The sequence below is a fragment of the Prinia subflava genome, chromosome 20 (genome assembly GCF_021018805.1).
Source record: "Prinia subflava isolate CZ2003 ecotype Zambia chromosome 20, Cam_Psub_1.2, whole genome shotgun sequence".
In the NCBI taxonomy this organism is placed as follows: domain Eukaryota; kingdom Metazoa; phylum Chordata; class Aves; order Passeriformes; family Cisticolidae; genus Prinia; species Prinia subflava.
Window position 1 is genome coordinate 5429374 of NC_086266.1, and position 23397 is coordinate 5452770.

At 52.7% G+C, this 23397-nt stretch overlaps 1 protein-coding gene across 1 annotated transcript in view; it reads right to left on the reverse strand.

Moving 5' to 3' along the window:
- Positions 1-23138, reverse strand: part of LOC134560683 (gamma-aminobutyric acid receptor subunit gamma-4) — a 36074-nt gene extending 12936 nt beyond the window's left edge. The window contains exons 1-3 of the mRNA XM_063416923.1: positions 22625-23138; positions 17422-17570; positions 17153-17220 (exon numbers count right to left, since the gene is read on the reverse strand). Of these exons, the coding sequence (XP_063272993.1) occupies positions 17153-17220; positions 17422-17570; positions 22625-22680 (273 nt within the window). The 5' untranslated portion in view covers positions 22681-23138. The remainder of the gene's footprint in view (positions 1-17152; positions 17221-17421; positions 17571-22624) is intronic.
- Between the last annotated feature and the right edge of the window lie 259 nt (positions 23139-23397).

Sequence of the window (23397 nt, forward strand, 5' to 3'; positions counted from 1 at the left end):
GATGCTGAGGAACCTTCCCTGGCTGGAGCTCTGCCCTGATCAGCTGTGGGATGGTGTTCAGACCCTTCTCTGGGCATTACTGAGATCCCACTTAGCTGTAGGTGTCTGCTAAGGTGGTTATAACAGAAGGTGCTTGACTGTGGGTTTCCTACAGCCCTTAGAAGGGGGTAGGGACTTCTGGAGGCAGATCTCCATGTGAAGCAGTCCAGGCTGTCTTCTGGAAACACCTCTTACTCTTCCTGACCTTGGAAGAGTCCACTGATCAAAGCTGAGGAGCTGGAGTTTGGCAGGATGAGCTCAGCCCCTGAAACTCAGGGCACTGTTTCTCCATCTCCTGCACCCCTGTGGTTTTTCTCCACCCCTGACACTCAGCCATCAGCAAGAGACTTCTCAATGCCTCGATTTCCCCATGTGGAAAAGGGTTATTGTAAAATACGCCTCCACCATTACTGCACCATCTGCTGTGCAGCACATGGAGGTTGTTAACTTCTCTGTGAAAGCACAGGCATTTTTAGTGTTCTCAACAGAAGGAGCTAACGAAGTAAGGAGGAATTGCTTTAACAGTTTGGCCACACCATTTGGATCACACGTGGGGTAGCACACACATGTTGGCACGCATGCAAGATTACGTCAAATTTCAGTATGAAATAATAAATCAAACTCCCCACAAGGCAAACCCTGAGGGTTGCCTGCCCTAAATACTGTCACGTGAATTTTTCCCGTGCTGAGGGATGCCCTGCAGCCCTGCCTCTGCTGGCTGAGTGTGCTCCTGTCCAACCCAGCCTTTCAGCACGTCCCTGCTGGCCCTCGGTCCCTGTCACCACCTGGCACTGCAGCTCGACCCTGATCAGCCCTGGTTTTCCTCATGTGGGCAGCACAGATGCTGGTTGGAAACACAGTTCCAGAGGATGGCACAGCCTGAGAACATTTAAATGGGAAGAATGGTAAAAGAAGGTTTGTGAGAAATAAAGGGATGAGGAGCTGACAGGAGGGTTTCATACTGGAAGAAAAAAATAACAAGAAGATTTTATTGCGCTCTCAAACTCTTTCATTTTTCAAAAGCTATGAGTTTGCTGTGCGAAAAGTAATTTCTAAGAAAACCCCAAGCATTTTCAATCCAAAAGAAAAGAGACTTGTTCAGAAATCAGCCTGTCCCTGGCACAGGGGAGCTGGGAGCTGTCCTTGTGTGCTGCCCTGATGCCTGCTCCTTGGGTTATCTCTGCTGCTCTGCCCTCACACATGGGGAACCAGCTCATATTTCCAGTCAGATTTGGCTTTAGGAACTCTGCTCTGGACCAAGTTCCACCCTGGTTTCAGAGCAAATATAATTTAGGGCTACTGAGTTTCAGAACAACAGCTTTAACTCACAGGGTTTGCATGACAAGATTTGAAGTGAGCAGTGTGTGTTTTCAGGTTACCTTACAGACCAAATAAACACAGCTGGGCTCTGCCAAAACATCCTTTTCAAATGGCCTTTATCAAGTTTGTGTGTTCAGTTCGGCTGACCCCTCTCAAGGGTGCAACTGGTGGGATCCAGAGGGGCTGGGACCCTGTGGCTCCTCTGTCCCATCTGTGAGCTGCTTTTTCTGTGGTAAGACCTCAGTGTTCTGCCAAATGCCACAGAGAGGAGCAAAGCCATGAGATGAACGTGTCTTAGGTGGCCTCCTGAATTAGGATAAAATAAAGGATTTAAATGTGGTTTTTGCAACTTCACTTGCATTCAACAGCAACAAGAAAACATCTGAACAGAGGGCTCAGAGACTTGCAAACACCTTCCTCAATTTTCCTCTGCTGGAGACATAGTTTAGTCTCTTCCAGCTCAGAATACTCTGTGAAAAATCCTAAATAACAGTGGGGCTGAGAGATTAATATCCTAGACAGTCACTTTCTAGCTTTCATTCTCATGATATTTGTTTTTACTCACAGAGCTCCCTTCCCTCTTCACCTCCAAGCAAATCCCTCACTGCAGTCCAATAAAGCAGGCTGCTTTCCTGGGAAGCAGGGACAGCATTTCAGGGGCTCTGATGTGAACGTGAGGTGTCCACGCTGTCAATCACACAGCCAAGCAAAGCAAATATTACAGGCAAACCCTTAGAGTTGCTGCAATTCAGGAAATTCTCAGAAGTTCTTTCTTGGAGGAGACCCAGGAATGGGGTGTTTTTCTTTCATGGGATGGGAGGACACTTCTGAGCAGGTCAAGGCAAGCTATGAAGCCTCTCCTCCAGTCTCCCCCTTCTGCAAAACAGGATTCCCCCTTCAGACACAGCTGTGCTCAGCCTGTCCACACCCCCACAGCCCTGCCCAGAGGAGCATTTTCCTCTCCAGGGCACCCCCACACCCTCCCACCCTGCAAACACCTCAGACAAATCCTGGGCTGCACCACACATCTGTCTCCACATCCCAGGGAACACATTCAACCATAGTAGAAAGTCTGGAGATGCCTTAGAGACTAATTACATAACTTAAATAAAATCACTGTATTTCAGAAGAACCTTGACATCTGAAGGCACCACTCCTGTCCCCACAGCTGGTGGGCAGGAATGTGCTTCTAAGTGTGGCATGTGTGAGCAGGGCAGGCAGCAGAGGGGACAGGTGCCAACAGCAGAGGGGACAGGTGCCAACAGCAGAGGGGACAGGTGCCAATAGCAGAGGGGACAGGTGCCAACAGCACATGCTGTGCCCGACACTGACCACCTCAGGGACTGCTGGGCAGTGCCAGGATTCTCCCAGTTCTCCCATCAGCAGTGTGGGACACCTCCTTTGTGGCCACCTCCACGTCTCTGCTCTGGGTGAGATCTGTCTCTCCAACACAAAGACCAAAAGAACGCCAATATAAGTTTAACTCCACTTCCAACGTCCTTTTCCCTCCAAATCAGACCCCAGAGAGATTCCTGGACATGGTGCTGGAGTGACTGGGGGAGCTCTCAAGGACAGCAGGAGCAGAGCTGTGCTGATCTGTGTTTTCAAGGTGACACACTGAACTTCCCATCTGTTTCACTTCTGCAGCAACACCGGCAGCACTGTCCTTGCCTGAATGTCTTTCGCCTCTGTCCAGGGAATCTCAGTTGAAACAGAGTTCTTTTTATAATACAAACGTGCTATTAAAAACCATCTCCATGTCCTGTGCTCGTGCCAGGAGCTGTCAAACGAGTCATGCTATAAATGCAGCTCTGCTGATTGCAAACTCCCCCAGTCACAGCTTGTCACCCCTGGAGCCGGCAGATGGGAACTGGACAGGGCTTTCAAAACTGTGCTGCCTCCTGACATCCCTGTCTGCCTGTTCCCCACACCTCTGCTCGTTCCTGCTGCAGGTGAGGCATCCAAGAGGCAGCTTTTACACTCCTGCCAGCCAACCACCCCAAATCCTTTCTTCAGAGCTGTTCCCTTGTACCATCCCTTCCTGCCCTGTAGTAGTGTTAGCCCCAGGGTGCCTGCTCCTCTTTCCATGGGAGCCTCTCCCTGTGAGCCCTCAGGGCACAAGACCTACACGTGTGTGTGTTTTAGCATCTGTTAACAGCCATCATCACCCAGAGGACTGAGGAAAGTCCTTGAGGCGAGACATGACATCAGCCAGACTCTGCTCTGCAGAAGCACAAGTCTGTCTGCACTGTCCCTGATGAGGCTATTACTGAAAAGGCAGAGATGTGGACACGGGATGCTCTATGCAGATGGGGCAGAATTGATTAAAGGGGAAGGTGCTGAACCCTTCTCTGAAATATTATGCAAAGCACCTCAGCAATAGGAGCCACCTTCTTTTAGCTTGATGTTTTTTCCTCCACTCTCAGGACAGGACATGCCTTAGGTGCAAAGTCATGTTGGAAGCACCTTCTGATGCAAACAAAGATGCAGCAGTTTCCACAGTTATGGAAAATACCTGGGCAGAGCAAAGCCAGGTTTGTCCAAAGTCTTGTATTCACGTCACACCTCACTGCTAAATGCTTATTAACTTTTCCCTACAATGTTTGGGATTAAAGGAACTTTGTGCAGGAAGAAGAAAGCAGGTGGGGAAAGAGAAGAGGTGAGGATGGAAGCACACAGGATAATTGGAGGAGAATATTTTGCACTTCAGGCAAGTGCTCTTGTTCATTTGTCCTTCTGGCTCGTGGGGTGTTGAGGAGACAAAAGGAGATTTCCTTGGGAAGGGCTGGAAGACAAACCTTCTCGCTGCATACGATTAACTGCTTGGGTTCTCTCCCCCAGAACAGCTTGACAAGATTCAGATGAGAAGCTGGAATCTCTTTAATTGCATGTCCCTTTCCCGTGCCACCCACTGTGACTAAAATGAAACGCTGGGATGGGCAGTCCAACCCTGCCAGGCCTGGGGAAGCAGCTGCTGCAGCCCTGCTCCGTGGGAAACACTCACTACCAACACACCCTGAGCTCTGTCAAACCCCCTTTGCTGGCAGCACCCTGAGAGGGTGGAGGATCCAGCAGAGCCCAGAACTGGGGCTGAGAAAGTGCACCCAAGTCCCTGGGATGCCACCCATGGTATGGAAATAGCTGCATTGGCCAGGAGAAAAGCCACCTGTATAAATCCCTGCCTGATTCTCACCCTCAAGGTAAAAACAGAGCTTTCAAAACATCTGAGAAAGTTCTGGTTTCACAAAAGGGGAGCAGTTTGTGCCCTCTGCAGAGATCCCCACTCCTGACCCTGTTGTCTCCAGATGCAGAAGGAGATGGGAACAGTGAACTCGCTTCACCAACTCTTTCAAGGAAATCTCTTTCCTGTTGTCTCTCATGCCCCCTTGCTGTGCTTACCACCTCTCTCCTCCTGCCCTGCCAATTCCTTGATATTCCTTCTCTCTGCCTCATTTTGTTTTTCCTTTCACAGTTCTTTTCAAGCCACCACACAATCACAGCCCAGCCCTAATGAGATTTCAAGGGAGCACCAGGCTGTGGAAAGCAGCTGGGAGAAACGAATCAGGTTACAGAAAAAGAACAATTTCTCTCTGCCTCCCCAGTTGGGTACTGGGAGGGCGAAGCAGCTGGAGTGCAGTTGCAGAAGGGTCACCAGGCCAGCTGATTCTCCTCTCCAGGCAGATATCCACACTGCAGGCCAAGAGAGGAGGTTGTTTGGCACCACCCCTGGGCAAGCAGGACCTGCTGAGCTCTGCTCCTGAGGGCTGCTCACCTCCCATGGCACCTGGTGGGTGCAAACAGCTCTCCTCAGAAATGAGGGGTTGATATTCACAGTCTTTTTTTTTCCAGCTCCCAACTGTTTTGTACAATCTCTGCCTACTGTAGAGGCCTCCTTTGAGAACTTCCCCAGCTCCCCTCAATGACTTTAGGACATCTTTGGGAAGTGGTGAAAAGGATAAAGGCTCCATTTTCTAAAGAGTGGTGTAAGAAATACTCTGGCAGATCTTGGACATCCCAGAATCATACACAGAAAGCAAGCAAACAATCTGGGCTCTCTGGCTTAGTTCAAAGTTCCCAGGAGCTGGACAGCACATCTTTAACTGCTCCTTACCAAATTCCAGCACCTGGAATTTTGGATTTTGTGAGAGCAGCAATATCAAGATATTTTCATCCCTCCTCTTGCTGATCCAGAGAGAGGAACCAGGGTCTGTTGTGCCTTCTCACAAAGTTCTCACAGACTCATGTGAGAAACTAATGCTGCAATCCCTGGACATGCCAGATCATGGAAGGAAATGGTTCATCTTGAATGTTACAGGTCTCTCTGCCTTCAGCTTTTCTTTTCAAGAACACAATGAGGATCACCCAGTTATCATCTGAACTTCACCCCTGTGGTTGTAGCAACAACCAACCTGACTCCCTGGAGTTTTTCCCTCTCCTCTACCCTGCTGCTCTGCTTCCTCTCCTTGCCTTTACAACACTACTAAGGTGGCTTTGGGTGTCTGTGGAGGAGAATGACAGACTAAAGGCCACAGTCTGGTGTGGGAGGCATCCCAGGTGGCAAATGTGGAGGGAGAGAGAAGCTGATTGAGGGGAACTGTCAGAAACAAAGCTCCCAACATTTGGAGAATCCCCACTCTGACCTCTCCTGTTCCCCAGCCACATGGAGACAAGGTGTTCCCCCACCCACACTCCTGAGTGTTTTGGTTCACACCTCCCACGGGCATCTGCCTGGGGGGAGCCTTTACCACCACCTGCAATTCCCCTGTGGAGCAAAGCTGATCAGATGGTTGGAGCCATTCCTGGCCAACTGCAGGTCGGGGAACAAACACACAAATCCTCACCAGGAAGCCCTCTGGACACACAAGGCTTGTGCCAGGGTCCCCAGCCATCATGCCCCTTTATTCCCCCACCCACAGTGCCCCAAGCAGCCAGCAGGGTCCCTCAGGGGCTGTGAAAAGCTGGGAGCTGCTGGGGCAGTCAGCAGAGCTGGTGTGGAAAGGCTGCAGTGCCCACCTGCCCACTCACTGACTGATGCCTTAAGCTTCAGCTTTCCTGTTTTTCAGGCTCTGTGTGCTTAGGTGCAGTTCTGAGTCTCATATTAAGTGCTGTAAGCTCTCTTCACAGAGCAGGGACACAAAACAAATCCTTTTCCTGCTGCACACCAAGGACAACTTTCAGCCCAAAAGCACAAACAAAGTTGGCTGGAGGGAGGAACAAGGATGGGACCTCACAACCTGGAGCTGGAATTGGACAATTAAACCCCAATATGCAAATGGACCAAAATTTATAGAAGTGTGAGACCTCATGACCCTTTGTCCTTTTTGTGACCATTTTGGGTCTGCCTTGGGTGTAGCCCTGGCCAGGCCCTGTCCTGCCCAAGATGTATCTTTAAGGGCCTTTCAATCAATCCCTACTTTTTTCTCTGGCTCTGTCCAGTCTCTGTCCCAGGTCAGCCTTCCCAAGGCATCAGTTTCCAGCTGCCCAGATGGGACAGGGAGACATCAGAGCATGAGGCCACATCCCCTAGGACAGGCACCAAGGCAGTGTGTGGAGACATGGAGGAGATGTGAGCAGAAGCAAAGCCCCAGGAAGCCTCACCCTGGCCTCTTGCTTCCAATTTGTACCGTGGGCAATCAAACCCTTCCTGTACATGGAGATGGGATGCAATAATTGGAATATTCTGCCTTTAGCACTCAGGCATGAAGAGGTCCTTTAAGCATATTGATTGTGGTCACCCACAACCACTGAATTCTCAGAAATGGTCTCCATTTTGTGACACATTTATAGCAGGCAGATTTCACAACAGCCTTTTAAGGGAAATGGTAGGATGGCTTCATCTGGGAATGCAAGAAATAAATAGAACTGATTTCTACTGGGGAAAAAAAAAAAAAGTTTTGCTCAAAATAAATTAAAATTGTCAAACCCTAAAATGAATTACCTCAACCTTATAATTTCATTCAAAAACCTTATTTTTCTTCAGTAAGCTAACAAAGTATTTCCTTTTACCCTTATCTAGTTGATGCACTTCACTTTGACGTTTATTTCCAAATACTCATTTTCTTGCTTTACTTATGCAGGACAGAATTTATCACCATATGAAGAGCAAATCAAAACAATCTGATGAAACCAAATGTAAATGTTTTGATTGTCCCTGAACCCATTTCTCCTTGGAGATGCTGAAAAATTCTGGCTATTTGTCCCAAGTGGGAGGGGAGAACGAGCCTATCTCTCCTGTGATGCTGCTGTTTGTCCTAGACCAGAAACCCTGGCCTCAAACCCTGCCCTCTGACCAGCTCTTTGACTCCATTCTCACACACCTCAAATATCCCATCCTCTCCTGCAGAGACATCTAAAGCCTTCAGTTCAGATAAATCAACTCTGCCTTAAAAATAATTCAGCCCACCGAGTGACAGCTATTAGTACAGCTCAGAGTCCATCCATCTTTCAAATCTGACACAGCAGCGCTCCCCCTTTGGCTTGGAGGATCGATGTAACGAGGGTGAGAGCACAGATCAGTGCCCGGAGCACACGCAGGCCTCCTGCCCTGCCCGTGGGCACAGCCTGGGCATCCATGGGGCAGCTCCTTCGGGGGGCTGTGGTGGAAATTTGCATCCCCACTACATGGCAGGGCAGCCTCTGGATCACAGAGGAACTGTTGGAGTCTAGAACATCCCTCTGGCCACCCTGGAGGGTTTGGAGACCGGACAGGGGGGTCTGGGATCTGTACAGGGGGGTCAGTTAGACCCACACAGATCCCAGGAGGACACTGACTCTGATCCCTGTCCATGGGAGTGAACACTCACATGCAGGAAGAATCACAAACCCTAGAGAATTTAAAATAAGTAGTGGATGGTTTATTATAGAATATAAATATAGAAATTAGGATTCTTAGTATATGGGGCTGAAGAGGCAAGATGGAGGAATTGGGGAGTGGCCCCTGTGCTCCTTGTTCTTGCTCTCGTCCCCCATTTTGTGCTGAGTTGGGTTTTAGAGATTGGTTTAGAGTAGAAATGACACGTTAGCATAGGTAATAGGCATTGGTACAATTTTGTAAATAAAAAGTTCATTTTGGACAGTGGTTGGGTCAGGGGTACTGTACATAAGGTGTGGGGCTCTCTGATCTGCCCCAGTCCCCCGCGTGTCCTGCTCTGCTGGGGACGCCCTGCAGAGCTGGGACAGAACTGAGATCAGGTTCCCTGCCAGGGAGACCTGGCAGAGCTGAAAAAGGACTGAGATAATGAAGAATAAACAACCTTGGAAACCTGCACTGGCGGACTCAGCTTGTCGTCTCTACCTCTGGTGTGAAACACTTAGGGCAAAGAGAAGCCTGAAAACCTGATTACCTCTGGGAACAGCAACCCAGAGGAAACTCCCAGGGAACAGCAACCTTGGGAGAACCCTGAGCACCTTGGGGAACACCAACCCCAAGGATAATCTCAGGGAAACAATAACCCTGAGAAGAAACCTCTGATAATGCCCTGCCAGTCTGAGAGCCAGCACAGCCAGGGCAGGGACATCCCTCCAGCCTGTGCCACAGCCTCCCCTGGTCACTGGGAAAGTGTCACTGAGGCCCTTTAATGTGGTAAATGCCAATAACTCGCTTTTTGAAAATTATGAAAATTTAATAAAGAATAAAAATTGCTTACAAAAAAAAAACAAACAAAAAAAAACAAAAACAAAAAAACAAAAAAACAAAACAAAACAAAACAAAAAAACCCCAAAAAAAACCAACCCGATAATAAAAGTTCAAAAAGTTTTCAGAGACAGGACAAATAATGAGACAATAAGAGCAAAGAAGGTAGCCCGGGACTACTGTCCCCCCTCCCTCCCAGACAAAGGCTGCGAAGGAAAGGGCAACTTAGAGAGAAATTTCGGTTTTTTCTGCAACCTCCCCATTACTATGCGTATTTCTGGTACTTGTCAAAGATCCTCTGCTAATCTCTCTAGGAGCCTTTTTGTCTCGGTCCGACTTATAGAGGTAGTTTTTGTTGATTGTTATCTCTGTGGAGGAATTCTTGATTATTTGCTCTCTTTCTTGAGTTAAAAAGGAATATCTCACACACATAGCGTCTATTTTTGATTACTAAGACTTAATGTTAAAAACTACATTTACTATATTATTCGAATGTTAATACAGCATAACTTTTCTACCTAGCATATTACATATAGTAAATATCTGCGTAGAGCCACACACACAGTATGCCTTTTTCACATTTAACAAGCAGAAAGCTGGCAGAAACCTCTGGAAAAGGGGGATTGTGTGCAGCTGCTGTGACCCCAGAGTGTAGGAAAGGTTTCCTGTGCCTAAGGGTGAGGAATGAATGCTCTCAGGTCAGGTACAGCGAGCACAGCGCTCCTCGGGAAGCAGCCACTGGCAGCATCCTTCCCATGCTGCCTGCAAAGGTCCAGGGCGAACAAATCCCTCCTGCATTCAGCCCAGCTGAAGAAATGCGAGTTTTCTCCAAAGGCTGGCACGAAATGAATGAGGGATTGAGTCATTCCTGCCAGCAGAAGGGCGGAAATGGGATCCGTGAAGGAATTTACGAGAGCCGATTACTTCATTATGGATGTTGATTTATCCCGTGTCGCCCGAGGGCCAGAGGCTGCCCCAAATGTGGGTACCTGAGTGCCAGGACTGATGCTGCGGTTTAAAAAACCTTTCAGTACAGCCACATTCCCCGTTTAGCACCAGGCTTCGACCACAGATGTTAATTAACTTTAGGGCTTTGCTCTCCAGAAATGTCTCCCAGGAAAAGCACTTTCCCTGCCCCCAGGAGGCCACTGTCCAGATTTTCATGTTTTATTTAGCTCCAAATTTCAGATGCAAACCTCCAGCTTTTCCCTCGTCTTTGCTGATAACAGACTCCTTGAGTTTTCTGCACAGCCTGTAAATAAAATACCAACATGGATGTCACACAGAAAATATCTGGAGGGGATTAGTGTATGTTCTGGATAATAAAAGGAGCTGGCTGAATTATTCATAGTGAATAAATCAGCTCTTTTCCGTTTTGGAAGCAAACTTTGACAATTCCAGAAGCTCTTGGGATACGTTTAGGATGGGAACAACTTATTTATTTCATGAGACTTTTTGTTGCAGCCCTTGCTTTGTCCCATAAGTCCCACGTGGTTGGTCTCATTCCTCAGTGGCCTGGGGGAGGTGGTTTTATAAGGAAAGACAAACTTTCCAAGAGAGCTGCTGCCCTTCCTGTGGCTGAGCTCACTGCTGTGTGAACACCAGCACTGGGACACTGCCCGCTCCTGAACATCAAGGAATCAGGAGATGTGAGCACTCTCCAAGCACTTGAGCATTTGTGGAGATGTAATAAATGCAGCACCGGCTCCGGCAGCTCCGAGCCGTCACTCAGGCATGGAAAATAACAGCCAGAAAAAGCACTGGGACTGCTCATAAACAGCACCCATTCCCCAAGACTTTAAATTTCTGTGATGCACAGCGTTGTCAGGGACCAAACCCCAACCCAGCCCTGTAGAACCTTGGCAGATTGGTGCTGATGCCCAGCTCCTGCTGCACACCAGGCAGGCCAAGGAGAGCTGCAAGCCTTGGCAGAGCACTTGCAAGGCATTGCAATCCACCCTAAAGTGGGTGCATCTGGGCTATTGCCTCCCAGACAGATGATTTGTGAAGGATTTTTAAGTCCTTTCAGTTGAGAAGTGCTGTGCAACCGCTGGAACCTATTATTATCAGGAAAGGAGGGGGGAGGTAGCAAATTTCCTTTACCTATAGGCTTATCTTGTGCTCCAGAGGAACACAGCCGAGCATTTTAAACAGTGTGCCATTTTCAATTCATTCCCTTCCTACTTATTCCAAAGCAGCCAAAGCTAAGTATAATCAAGACTTAAGTGTTCCTCGGAGCCAGACAATTATTGCTGGTCTTGGTTTCGCTGTCTTTTAGGGGAGAAAGGAAGGAATAAACCCAAGCATTGCAGTGGGACCATCACCCAGGGCTGTCACACGAGCTGCCCTCCAACACAGCAGTTTTTTGGGATGTGGGATGTGCTTCCCCAGCCTGTAGCTGGCCCGGGGCTCTCCTCAAGGGTGGCTCAGCTCCTGCAGAGCCCTGCTCCCCTCTCGTGTGTCTCTGTTGCTGCTGCTGGGGTAGCTCAGCCGTTCACAAGCTGCTGCTGCCCTGCTGCGCTCTCTGTACGGTGACATCGGCGCGGATCTCGCTGCTGGAGCCACGATCCAGCAGCTCAGCCACGGGGTGAGGAGCAGCATCCCTGGAACAGAGCTCTACAGACACCCACAGCCTCCCTGCCCCTCTCAGCCACGGGGTGTGGAGCAGCATCCTTGGAAAAGGGCTCTGCAGACACCCACTGCCTCCCTGCCCTGCTCAGCCATCTCCCCACGGGCAAAGATGAAGTGCCCGAGGTCCCCAAGCTCTCTCTGTCACATCAGCACTCCCCCTTGTCAGCTTTAACTCTGAAAGCCAAGCCTCCCTGCCTGCCTCCTCGGGATTTACATGAAAGGAGTCAGTGGGGAGTTCTCTTCATTCATGCTGGGCTTATACTTCTAAATTATAAAGTGTGTCAAATGAGGATTTAATTTATATTTAACAAGACAATGTTTGTGAATTAATTATTCATCAGCTGATAACGAATAAACATTTCCCTCTTCCCTCTCTCCCTCCCCCCTTTTTCACGATGTTTCCACAAATGCACCCTACGTGCAAACCTATTGAATGCTTTCTGCAGTACTCCAGATGTGGGAAAATATGTTCTTCACCCTCAATTTCGTGAGTGTGTTGCATGGTAACTAATGTAGCCCAGCAGAGCATTATGAGTTTAATAGCGTGCAGCATCTCCTTCCTAGAGAGGCAAGGGGGGAGTAGCCAACACTTGTATTTGGACATATCACCCTCTTCAGGTTCCAGCCCCCCACTCACAGGCAGAGATAAGAAAACAATTTGCTGTAACAATTGAGATAGGAGCTCAGAAACCCTGCTGGAAATCACAGGCGCTTCTGAGACAGCAGATTCTGGCCCCTGGTGAAGGATGGAGGCCAATTTTACTCTTCCCATCTTTATTATTATTAAGTAATGAGATTGAGGTGATGTACAACACCAGCAGGAGAGCTGTCATTCTGTTTTGCTACAAAATTTGGCACACAGGGGCATCTCCTCACACACAGCAAACAGAGGAGTCCTCACACCCAAACTAGCCCTACTGCAGGGCCTCTGATCCCAGAGACCTGGAGCAGGTAACCCTGGCAGGTCCCTGGATCACTGAAATGTCTCCAGTCCCCTTTGCCAGGAGGCTACCACAGTGTCTGCAGCAGGCTCTGTCTTTGGCTCCTCGAGCCTCACGCCTGGTTTTGTGTAAGAAAGGAAGAAAAGGACACTCAGCTCCGGCCTCTGGGAGGAATATGAGAAGCTCTGGCAAGACTTGCTCCATCCCTGAGCTCAGAACAGAACTTCTCCCCCTCTCAGCCGTGCTGTCCCTCATGGACACGTCAGGGACATCCTGAGGGCTGAAAGACACTCAGCCCCAATAGCTTTCACCCGCTTTACTCCTACAGCATCATTTCCTGAGAGTTAAGCATCCCTAAAGGAAGGTGATCCAGAGCTCCAGGTGCCCTTGACACCAGTTAAAGCTATAATCTATAGCAATAAAGCCATTACAAAACAAAACCAGGAGCAAATCCCTCCAGCAAACAACCAGTCAGCGAAAAATGTGAACCCAGAGTCTCCCCCCTGGCTCCAGGCTGCTGCAGCCCTCCCTGGCACCTCTTCCCACAAACATGCTTGGAGAATGAAGGTGGCTCTCTGCATCAGGCTGAGCTTCTGATAATCAGGGACACCTCAGCGCTGTGTTAATGGCAATGTAACTGGGGATCTAGCCCCACCACACAGCTTGGGAGCTGCAGCACTGTGGGTTTGGCTTCAGGGGCTGCTGGCCAGTGCTCAGCAGCAGCCAGAGCTCTGGAGGGGCTCGTGGCCCAGTGCCTCCCTCCCCTGATGGGGTAAACACAGCTTCCCACCACCCTGAGAAGTGCCAGGTGCCCCAATCCCACCCAAAGATTCACGGGGAGGAAATCCCAGTCCATGCAGAGATTGGAGTCTTTACTCCACTGATGGTCCTGATGTCCCACCTTTCCCCCCGTCCCACTTCTTATCACTGAACCATCTTCTAGCTCTGTTTCTGGTCACTGCCACGTTTTGCTTGGAGAGCACAGAGGGTCCTTTCCCCAGGGAAGAGAGAATAAAATCTGCTCAACCACCTAAACGGGAAACAAGGCTGCCATTCTGGTGTACAAAAGATATCAGGAAATCACTTTACATGTCTTCCCGCTCCAAACCTGCCCACCTTCTGCTGACTCCTGAATGTTAATGTTATTTATGACAAGTGATTGATGAGGGAGACGCAGAATTCACGCCCAGCACGGGGCATTTTCAAATCACCTATTCATTTTTAAGGACCGGAATCAGTTTTGTATCCTGACATGATTTATCATTTGGAGGCTGGGCAGTGGCTCTGCAGGGCCAGCTTCCAATCCCTGACAGAGCACCAGCAGGATGGAGACAGCACTGAGTCTTTAACTCTTTGAGGGTGAGCAGGGGATCACAGGAGACCAGAATTTAAACCAGACTGCTGAAGTTGGAGCCTTCCACTCCAGCAGCACGTCAGGCCATCCTGTAGCCTCCAGCTGCAGATTTATAGGCCACAGTGGCCCAAGCTAACAGCCACAGCAATGCTGCTGTATCTCTTAAAAGCAGAACTTGGGTTTTTGTCTTCTACACAGCCTGTGTGAGACAGAAATATTTATGTAAGGCACTGTCATGGCAATGCACCTAAAAGAGATCAATGGGACATTTCCCCTCCAGTGGACCTTCCAGCCTACACAAGCCTCTCTGTCTGTGGCAGAGTGAAATGTCACCACGGGCTCAAGAGAGATCTAGCTCTGAGACAAATTCTAGCTCCCTTCCCTTGGAAATGTGCATTTCCTCAGGTTGTGTATGGGAAAAAGGCAAGATGAGGCATGTGGGATGGGCCTGGCAGCTGGGAGGGGGCAGAGGTTCTCAGGTTGGGAGAAGCTGTGTCAACAGGGACAGGGTGGCAATGACACGTCCCCTGCAAAGACCATCTATCACATGTTTGATGCCAGCCTGCCAGGGGCTGGCACGACCCACAGAATGACTTAATTCTCTGCATCAGCATGGAACAAACACAAAACAGCTGGGTGAAGCAGCCAAGTCTAGAGGTGACACTGTGGCAGCTTTGTCACTGCCCTTTCCTCTTGCTTCAGGAGACCACAGAGTAGGATGCAGCCTCTTCCTTGAGCAGAGGGGAGTAGACAGGGTACAGACAGCAGAAATCTGAGGCTCTGAGACCTGGGTCTGGCTGCCCTCAGTACCTTTAATATCACCTCAATCTCATGGGAAAAGGTTTCAAAGTTCAAGGGCATCACAGGTTCAAGTTTCAGAAGTTCCCTAAGGGAACAAGCAAAGAGAGATATCCCTAGAGAGTCTACTGGGGTGTCATACAGAGGTGTCTCAGGATCACAGGAGATTGTTGGGACCTCACAGGCACCCCTGGACTGGCAGCACCAAGGCACTTCTGAGGGACAGCACTGCCAGTTGTGACTGATACAACAAAACCCCTCAAAACTGTCCACCCTGAGCAGTTTCCTCCCTGCCCGAGCAGCTCCTGGCCGTGCCATTTCCACAAACACCATCCCTTCCTCAGGTGGGAAGGCTGCAGAGGGCAGGGCCAGCCCCATGGCAGCAGTTTTCCCAGCAGCTGCTGCCCATTCCAAGTGCCAGCTGCCCCAGGGCTGCTGTGCACTTGTGGAGCCCCATTTCACAGAGAGCAAAACCTTCTGCTGACTCCTAGAAAGAGCTGAACCCATGGGTTGAGCTCCCCCACATGATTTCCTGATCTCTAATAAGGGCTGAGTTCACACAACAGCTTTTCCCCTCGGTGGGGGTGGCTGTTGTCAGTGCCTGGCATCTTGTTTTCCCAAAAATACCAGAGATACTGAATGTGCTTGAAGCTCCTGTACCTGCAGCCATTTATGGCTGGTGTTAGCCCAGCAGATCCAAAATCCTGAGAGCCTGGGATGGATGTACATACGTTCTCCCATCCCCATCACCATGGCATAAGCTGTGTTTCTTAGGAAACCAGCCTAGCAGCAGTATCCCTGTTTAGGAGGAAAGATGAACTCTGGATGCAGAGTGGATTTTAGAAACCACTCTCTGCCATGCTGCTGCCACCTGCACGGTTCTGCAGTGCTCCCGTGGCAGTGAGGGGAGCAGAGCTTCCAGCAGTGCTGGAAAAGGGTGATGGAAAGAGCTGAAGGAGAAGGATGAGGATGTGCTCTGGCTTCTGTGTGGGTTTCTTGGCACATCCTCGGGCAGTGCAAAGCAGGAGGAGCAGGCAGCAGTAGCATGACCCTGGTGCTCTGCCTGCAGGCACAGCAGTGCCAGGAGGGGTGAGCACAGCAGTGCCTGCACTGCTGCTCTTGTGTCACTTGTGTCACTTTGGCTTCACGGCCACACACCCCCAGGGGCTGGGGCAGCCAGGGGTGGCACCCACACAGCTCGGGCTGGGGTTCTTCTCGAGACCAGGCACTCTGGAACAATCCAAGGAACTTCTGAGCCTCGAGGCCATCCCTGCTGGGCCTCCTGATGGTACCCTCGTGGTGCCAGGGAGTGCCAGGCCGGGTGCCCATCTGCTGGCCCGTGGGCAGGAGTTGCTTGGGGGCACATCCTCAGTGGTGGCCGGCCAGAAGGGCTGCTCCAAAAACAGCTCCTCAGAGTGGAACTGGTACTGCAGCTACTGTACCATCCCTGCATCCCCAGAGCAGTTTGTTCCTTGGAAATTTTGTACTTTGGAAACTAAAAATAACTTGCCCATCCTGAGAACTTGTGGTGTGGATTTTTTTTAAAATTTTTTTTTAATTTTTTTTTTTCATTTTAATGGGGCTGGTTTTGCTCCTGCTGTGTTTTGCATCGAGAGAAACAGGAAAAGCCAAATTCTCCTGGCTGTACCTTGCCTTTGTCCCCTCCACCTCACTTGCCCAGTGGACTGGAGAAGTCTTTCAAAACCTGACATCAGTCAGGTTTGTTCCTCGCTAAAAAAGGGAAAAAAGATGACTTTGCAGGGAAAATAATAAGAGTAATGGAAGTTTCCTGTGAAAATTAAATAGTCAACAGTTGCTCTCTGGATCAAAGAGTGTCTCTGTTAAGTGTTTTCACAGCTCTTGGTACTGCTGGGTCCTGAGCCATGAGGAGCAATCATCACAGTGCTGGTGGCAGCTCTCTAAGGTGCTACACTACAAAGAAGAAACCTTGGACAGAGCCCCTCCTGCTTTCCCTTTGCTCAGCACCACAGGCCAGGCCTGGGCACCCAGGTTTCACACTGCCATGGAAACCAGCTCCAGGTCCCTCTCTGAGTCCTCCTGGAACACACTGCCACGGTTCCACCTCGCCCCAGACATCCTGATGCTCACACACTTCCCAGGGAGAGGGCAGAGCCACCAGGCAGAAGAGTTTGAACTCACCACCCACGGCCAGCAGAGCCCAGAGGCAGCACCACCACCCCCCTCCTGAGCCCCCAGGGCTGCTGAGCTCACCTGAGGACCTTGCTCCTGACCTGGGGTGGTGCTCAGGTCTCTCCAGCCCCTGCTGGGAGCAGGTCAGAGCACCTCTACCCACAGGAAAAGAAACCTCCTCTGATGCCAGCATCACCCTCACAGCATGTCACAGCCTGCCCCAGTGCCGGGCCAGCCCTGCCCGGGGAGGGGACACGGTGGCCCTGCAGCCACGCCAGCACTCACCATCTGGATGACAGACACCGGCCCGATGCTGTTCACGTAGATATCCACATCAATGAACGTGGGCTTGACTGGAAAGACAAAAAACAGGCACCATCAGCTGGGGCCAGGAGCAATTGGAGAGGGATGGAGACAAGGGGAACATCTGGGATGAGCGTGGCTATACAGCAACAAAAATCCCAGCTACAGCAGGCACCAAAGCATGGAAAACACAAGTCATGGCCAGGCCAGGTCACCACCCGTGGCCACAGGGAGCTTCAGGGGACACTTACTGCCAATGTCAGGCCTCAGCTTGTTGTCATAGTTCTTGAGCAGCGAGTTGAGGATCTGCGTGGCATCAGTCTCCTGTGCCTTGGGGGTGAGGACCCAGGTTTTGTTGATGCTGAGGTAATCGTAATCGTATTCCTCTGTGCTCTCACACCTGCAGACGAGAGACAAAGGGCAGGAATGTGGCTGTGGCAGCTCCCTGGCACTCCCTGGGAGCAGGGGCACAGCTGTGCTTCAGAGATACCGAAGGAGGAGGATGCAGTGCAGCTAAAAGGCAGAGCATGAGGAGCTCAGGGATCTCCTCTCAGCCACACTGCTAAGAAGACACAACTCACCTGGCCCCTTTGCTCACTTCAGGGTCACCAGACACTCAGAGGCCTTGTCACCAATGGCAAAGACTAGCACGGAATGCTCCCCCTCCTCCTGAGCTCCCTTTGGAGACACGCTGCTCACCCCCGAGGTGTGGGAGCAGCCCCTGCTTTCCCTGCCTTCCTGCTCATCCCACCCCGCAGCTCCTGCTGCCAGAGCTGCCTGTTAACCTCAAATACCTCCACTACTCTGCCTGCTGCTGACACCTGAAGCAGGCTTCCTCTGATGAAAGAGACAGTGACAAAACGGTGGTTTTGGGGAGCAAGACATTTGCAGTAAATGCATTTCAGAGAAAAGAGGTCCTAACCTACCATGCAGGCACCGTGCACGTCTGACGTGCCAGGAACCCAGCCATCTGCCCTGCACAGATCCCTGGAAATTAAAGCCTTATGCAAACTCCTCTGCCTCCGGGCCAAGACCTGCCACAACCCATTCCCTGCACTCACCAACCCTTCCTCCCCAGCCTGTGGCATGAGCTCCCATTTAAAGATGTCCCATCTTCCCAATCTCCCAGCTCCAAACCAGGCAAGGAAAGCTCGTATCCCTTCGCCTTTGGACATGATCCACTTAGCAACAGCTTCTCTCACTGCCTTTCAAATCTGCCCTCTCCAAACCTTTAGCACTCCTCCCTTTTCCCGAAGGAGTTTTCCTAAACCGTCTAATTAGATTAGGTCCACATGGTCACCCGGGAAATTCTAACCACCTGCCTGGGCAGCTCCTTCACAAGGAATGACACGGCCACGTGTGGGAGAGGATGCTCCCACTGCCTGCCCTGCCAGCGTGTCACCTTCTGCAGCCACACCGAGGGTCTCACAGCAGAGCTGCCACCGCGCTGACACTTCCCAGCTGGAGCCTGGCAGCTCCGAGGTGCGATGGGCACCGCGGACACACACCTCCCTCCAGCCCCCGAGGAGACACTCGGGAGGGGGCAAAAAACATTAAATCGACACGTTGCGGCCGATTTCTCGGATGCTCCCGTTTCCAAACCCCACAGACAAAACTCGCTTTCGCAATCGCTTTCAAACTCTCGGCATCTCCGCGGCGCCGGGCCGCGTCCCCCGCCCGGGGCCGGGCTGCGCGCAGCCGGCTGCCTGCCGCCGCGCGTTAGGTGTTGCTACATCAGCTCATTGTTTGCTGTCTGATTGCGCTGCGCTTCCTAACCATGCTTAAGGAGTGTTAAGCAGCGCTGTCAGGATGCGCGGCCCCATCCCCGCGGCGCTCTCGCTGCGGCGCTGCCCCCGGGATTCGGGCGAGCAGCGAGCTCTGCGCCAGCCGCGGGGACACGGGGAGCACCGAGAGCGCACCCCGGGCGGCACCGGGCTGGAATCGGGGGCTGGCCCCGCTCCTGCCAGAAACGAGGAGGGAAATGTGCCCCCGGCGAGGCTCAGGGCAAGGGGAAGCGATCCGAGCTGCTTTCGCTGGCTGGTTGGGTGATGGAGGCTGCCTCTGGCAAAGCGGGAGCAGCTCCACCGAAATATTTAATCTGTGTTCTCTTGACCTTACTTAAAATCACCTGCCAGCACTGAAGTCTGCACATCGCCCTGCCCTGCCAAATATCCTGGTCCTCTGAGAAATTTCAAGGCTACAGCAGAGTTTGAAACATCGCTTTGGGGGCTGAGCAAACCCTGGCTGAGCTCACCCTGCTCTCAGTCTTCTGGTTTCCCCCATTTAGTGTCACTGATTAACACCCCAAGGCTTGTGGTAACATTTCCAGGGAGTCACATCCCTATTACAGATGCAGGGACACTACCAAAAATATGCTTTTTGCTAATGCAGCTAATCCCAGTCGACTAAACCATACTAAGCCATCTTAGCATAAGCAAGCCAGCTTTTGCTGGAGAAAATATGCTTTTTCTGAGTGCCTGTGCACACACAGACACATACACACACATCAGCCCTTGCTGGTCAAGAGTGTAACTCTCATACCACCCTCTGCCTCCTCCCTGGTCTGTCTTGGCGGCTTCACTTTAAACTGAGAAGGGAAGAGCCCAAGATCTATGGCAGAGGAGAGGTATTAAGGTGACATGTGCATCCCCCCTCCAGCTGCTAATGGAAATGTCACACTGCAGACCTGAGGAGATTCTACACGTGCTGTGAACACTTGCTGACCTGGCAGCTCCGTCTCCAGGCACAAAGAGACTGGCTTGGTGACAGGGGACAGCCAGTTCTCATATGTCTCTGTGCAGCCAGGGGGAAAGGCAGAGCTGTGATTCCACACCTCTGTCGTTGAGACATCACAACGCCCTCCTCAGAGCAGGGCTGTGGGGCTGGGACACAGCCACAGTGTGGGCAGGGGGTGACAGCAGGGCAGGACTGGGGTGTTGCAAGGAAATCCTTGGTCTTGACAGAGGAGCTGGGGCCTGGCAGCTCCTGCTGGTGCCCTGAGCAGGAGGCTGGCACGGCAGGGAGGTGTCCTCTCGGATGTGCTCACATGTATGGATGAAGTTGGACAATTCTCCCTGGGCAGCCCGTGGCATTACAGCAGGACAGAGCCGTGCCTCGGCTCCCTGATTCCCTCCTGCTCAAGCACACACCTGTTTGGCTTCCAAACACTGCTGGGGAAAGGCACCTGAAGAGCCGGCTGGCTCCCTCCCCCAGTGCCCAAGCTGTCTGACAAGGTGTTCCCTTGGCAGGAGGAGGAGAAGAGCAACATGTGCCACCGGCCCTTGAGGACACTGCTGCTCCTTGCCTGGTGGGGCAGCTGGTGGTGCTGGCCTGGGGTGCACACCCACTGTTATTCACGGGCTGGTGGTGGCCCTGAGGCACAGATGCAGATCCTGGGGCTGTATCCAGCCCTGCTGCAAACACAGCTGAAAGCCTTTCCTCCTCCCAAGGAAAAGAGAGCAGCAAAATGCAAGGAAAACATTTCCCTTGGTTGAAAACCCCTGTGGTCAATTCTGATCACCACATGCTGATATGTCCTCGTCACCCACCCCAACCCCTCCCAGGGCTGTAGGCACAGGGGTGTTGAGGCAGATGGCTCTGGAAGCAGGCAGAGGATTTAAGGAAAGGATTTAACTGCCCCCTACCCATCTCACATATCTCCCTACCTCTGACAACACACTCCATGAAGCCCCAGTGGTCCAACCTGCCAAGGCCAGCAGCTGGTGTGATGCTGTGCAGGGACCCTGCCTTCAGGGCTCACAGTTGGCTGCCCTGGTCCCAGCAGAGGCTGTGCCCTGGGAAATGCTGGTGAAGGAGCCTCTGTACTGGGGGGACCATGTGGGGAGTGCTGAATCACCTGGCCAAAAGCATCCAGCATCAGGAGAAGGCTCATGCTGCTTGCACCAGGAGAAGAGCTCACACACAGCTCTGTTCACACGGACACAGCTCCTCACCCCAGCACCTACCGTGAGGAGTAGGGAAGAGGAGATTCACCCTCCACAACTGCAGCCAGGAAAAATGCAGTGAATGAGGAGCAAGATCCTGATATAACTTGCTCTTTTTCTCCTCTCGCAGGATTCCTCTCCCACTCCATCATGCCCACCCCCCAACCTCCACAGCCACTGCTCCCGGCAAAGCAGGGCTCAGGGTAGGGGCAGACTTGGGGCACTGGGCAGAAGAGAGGCTGGGCCAGCTATGGGGTGAACATTCCTGCTCAAGGGTATGTGAATACGAGCTTTAATTGCTCCTCCGTGTGATCCTGCAGCTCAGAACTCACGCTCTCGAATTGCAGGGCTCGTGACAATGCACTGCGGGGACTGTGGGGCACAGGAACCGGGACCACCACGGCTCCATCCCCCTCTCAGCCCTGCAATGCCCCCTGGCACCGGCACGGATCTCCTCCCGGGAGGGTTTGTGCAGGGCACGGCACGGATCTCCTCCCGGGAGGGTTTGTGCAGGGCACGAGCAGTGGGGCAGCTCTTCCTCCTCGACCCCTGGAAGTCCAGGCCACGCAGGACCATGGCAGGGATGGCCTTTGTGCCCACCCCGGGGTCGGGAAGCATCGGCAGGGCAGACCATTAGTAGCAGGATTCATGCTCCCTGTCCCTGACTGCATCTGTAATGGGATTTGATCGGCTTTAAGGCGGCTTATTCTGCCAATTAGCTTCAGCCAGTAAAATCCCTCTTCCCCCAAGCCCTGGGGGTAACAATCTGCTGACAACATGCTCTTTCCCCATCCAGCCATTAAACTCATCAGCAAGGCTAGGAATTGTAAAAAAAAGAAAAAAGAAAAAAAAAAGAAAAAAAAAAAAAAACAAGGAAAAGGAAAAGGGGAAAAAAAAGGGAAAAGAAACTTGAAACCCCCTTGTGCGTGGGCCCTTTCATCGCTGTTTACAGAAAAGCGCTACGAACGGCTGGCCCTGGGAAAGCGCTGCCACCTGCCCGGCCCTGCCTCCGCACCGGGCTCTGCGACCCGCGGCCAACCTGTGGAGCAGGGCAGGGGCCGCTGCCCTCCGCTGCCCCCTGCGCACCCTGCGGGGCTCCGCGGGCCCGGGGCACGGGGTGCAGGGAGGGGGAGGCGAGCTCCTTCCACCCGGCCCGACTGCACATGGAAATGCCCCGGTGATGGATGGAGCTCCCCGGAGCTCCCTCTGGTCCCGCTCCGGACAGCCCCGGGAGGGCTCGGGATTAGCCGGCGGGTGCTGGCAGGATGGAGAACGGGATGTCCTCTCGGTTTCGGCATGCGGAGGGGGAGCCCGGGGCGCAGAGGACGAGCAGCGCTCGGTGTTGCCGCGACGGGACCCGCTGGAAGGAACAGCCTGGGGTACGGAGCTGCCCCAAACCCCGCTGGAGCCGAGCAGAGGCGCTGCCGCTCCAACCCCTGCCCTCCCACTGCCCCGACGTGGGTAAACTGAGGCGGCGAGGGGGCGTCCCGGCCGGCGGGGGGGGACTCACCTGGCTCGCAGGACCGGCCCGAGGGCCAGGCAGAGCAGCAGCACCGTGCCGGGCATCTCTGCGAGGCGAGGGCTGCCCCGGGGGGCGGCGGCGGCCGTGCTCCCGCCCGGCGGGGCTCAGCGCGGGGCCGGGCCGGGGGCGGCTCCGGGGCCCCCCCGCCGCCCGCTGCGCCGCGCTCCGGCCCCGCCGCCGCCCGCGCGGGCCCGCGCTCCGCGCCGCCCGCCGCGCTCCGCAAAGTTGGGCATCTCTTCTCCGGTCCGCGGCGGGCGGGGAGGGGCCGGCAGCCGCTCCTGCCTCCCCGCGCAGGGGCCGGCCTCCCCCGCAGCCCCGGGGCTCAGCGCCGGCGGAGGGGCGCGCCGAGAGGCACCCGCGCATCTGCCGGAGCCGCGCTGCCGGGGAGCGAGCATCGTCAGCTGGTGCGAGGAGCTCTCGCTCCCCCTCTGCGTAACAAGGCGTTTGATTCCTCTTAATGCTCGCCCTTTTTTTTTCCTTTCTTTTTTTTTTTTTTCTTCCCTCTCTTCCCATGTACAACAGTTGGGGTGTTTGTCTAAAAAAAGAAAGAGTGGGTAATTATTGCTAAATTACGCGAGGCGTCAGGCCCCGCCGGGCTGAGCTGCCGGCGAGATGCAGCAGCGGGAGAGGGTCCTTTCCCACCTGTTGGGGCTGCTGCCCCGCAGAAACAGGCGGGAGGGGGTGTGGGGAGGAGCTGTGGGGCAGCCGGGGGCCGCGGGTGGGCTGCGGGCTCCCCGCCTGTGCCTCTTTGCCTTCAGGAT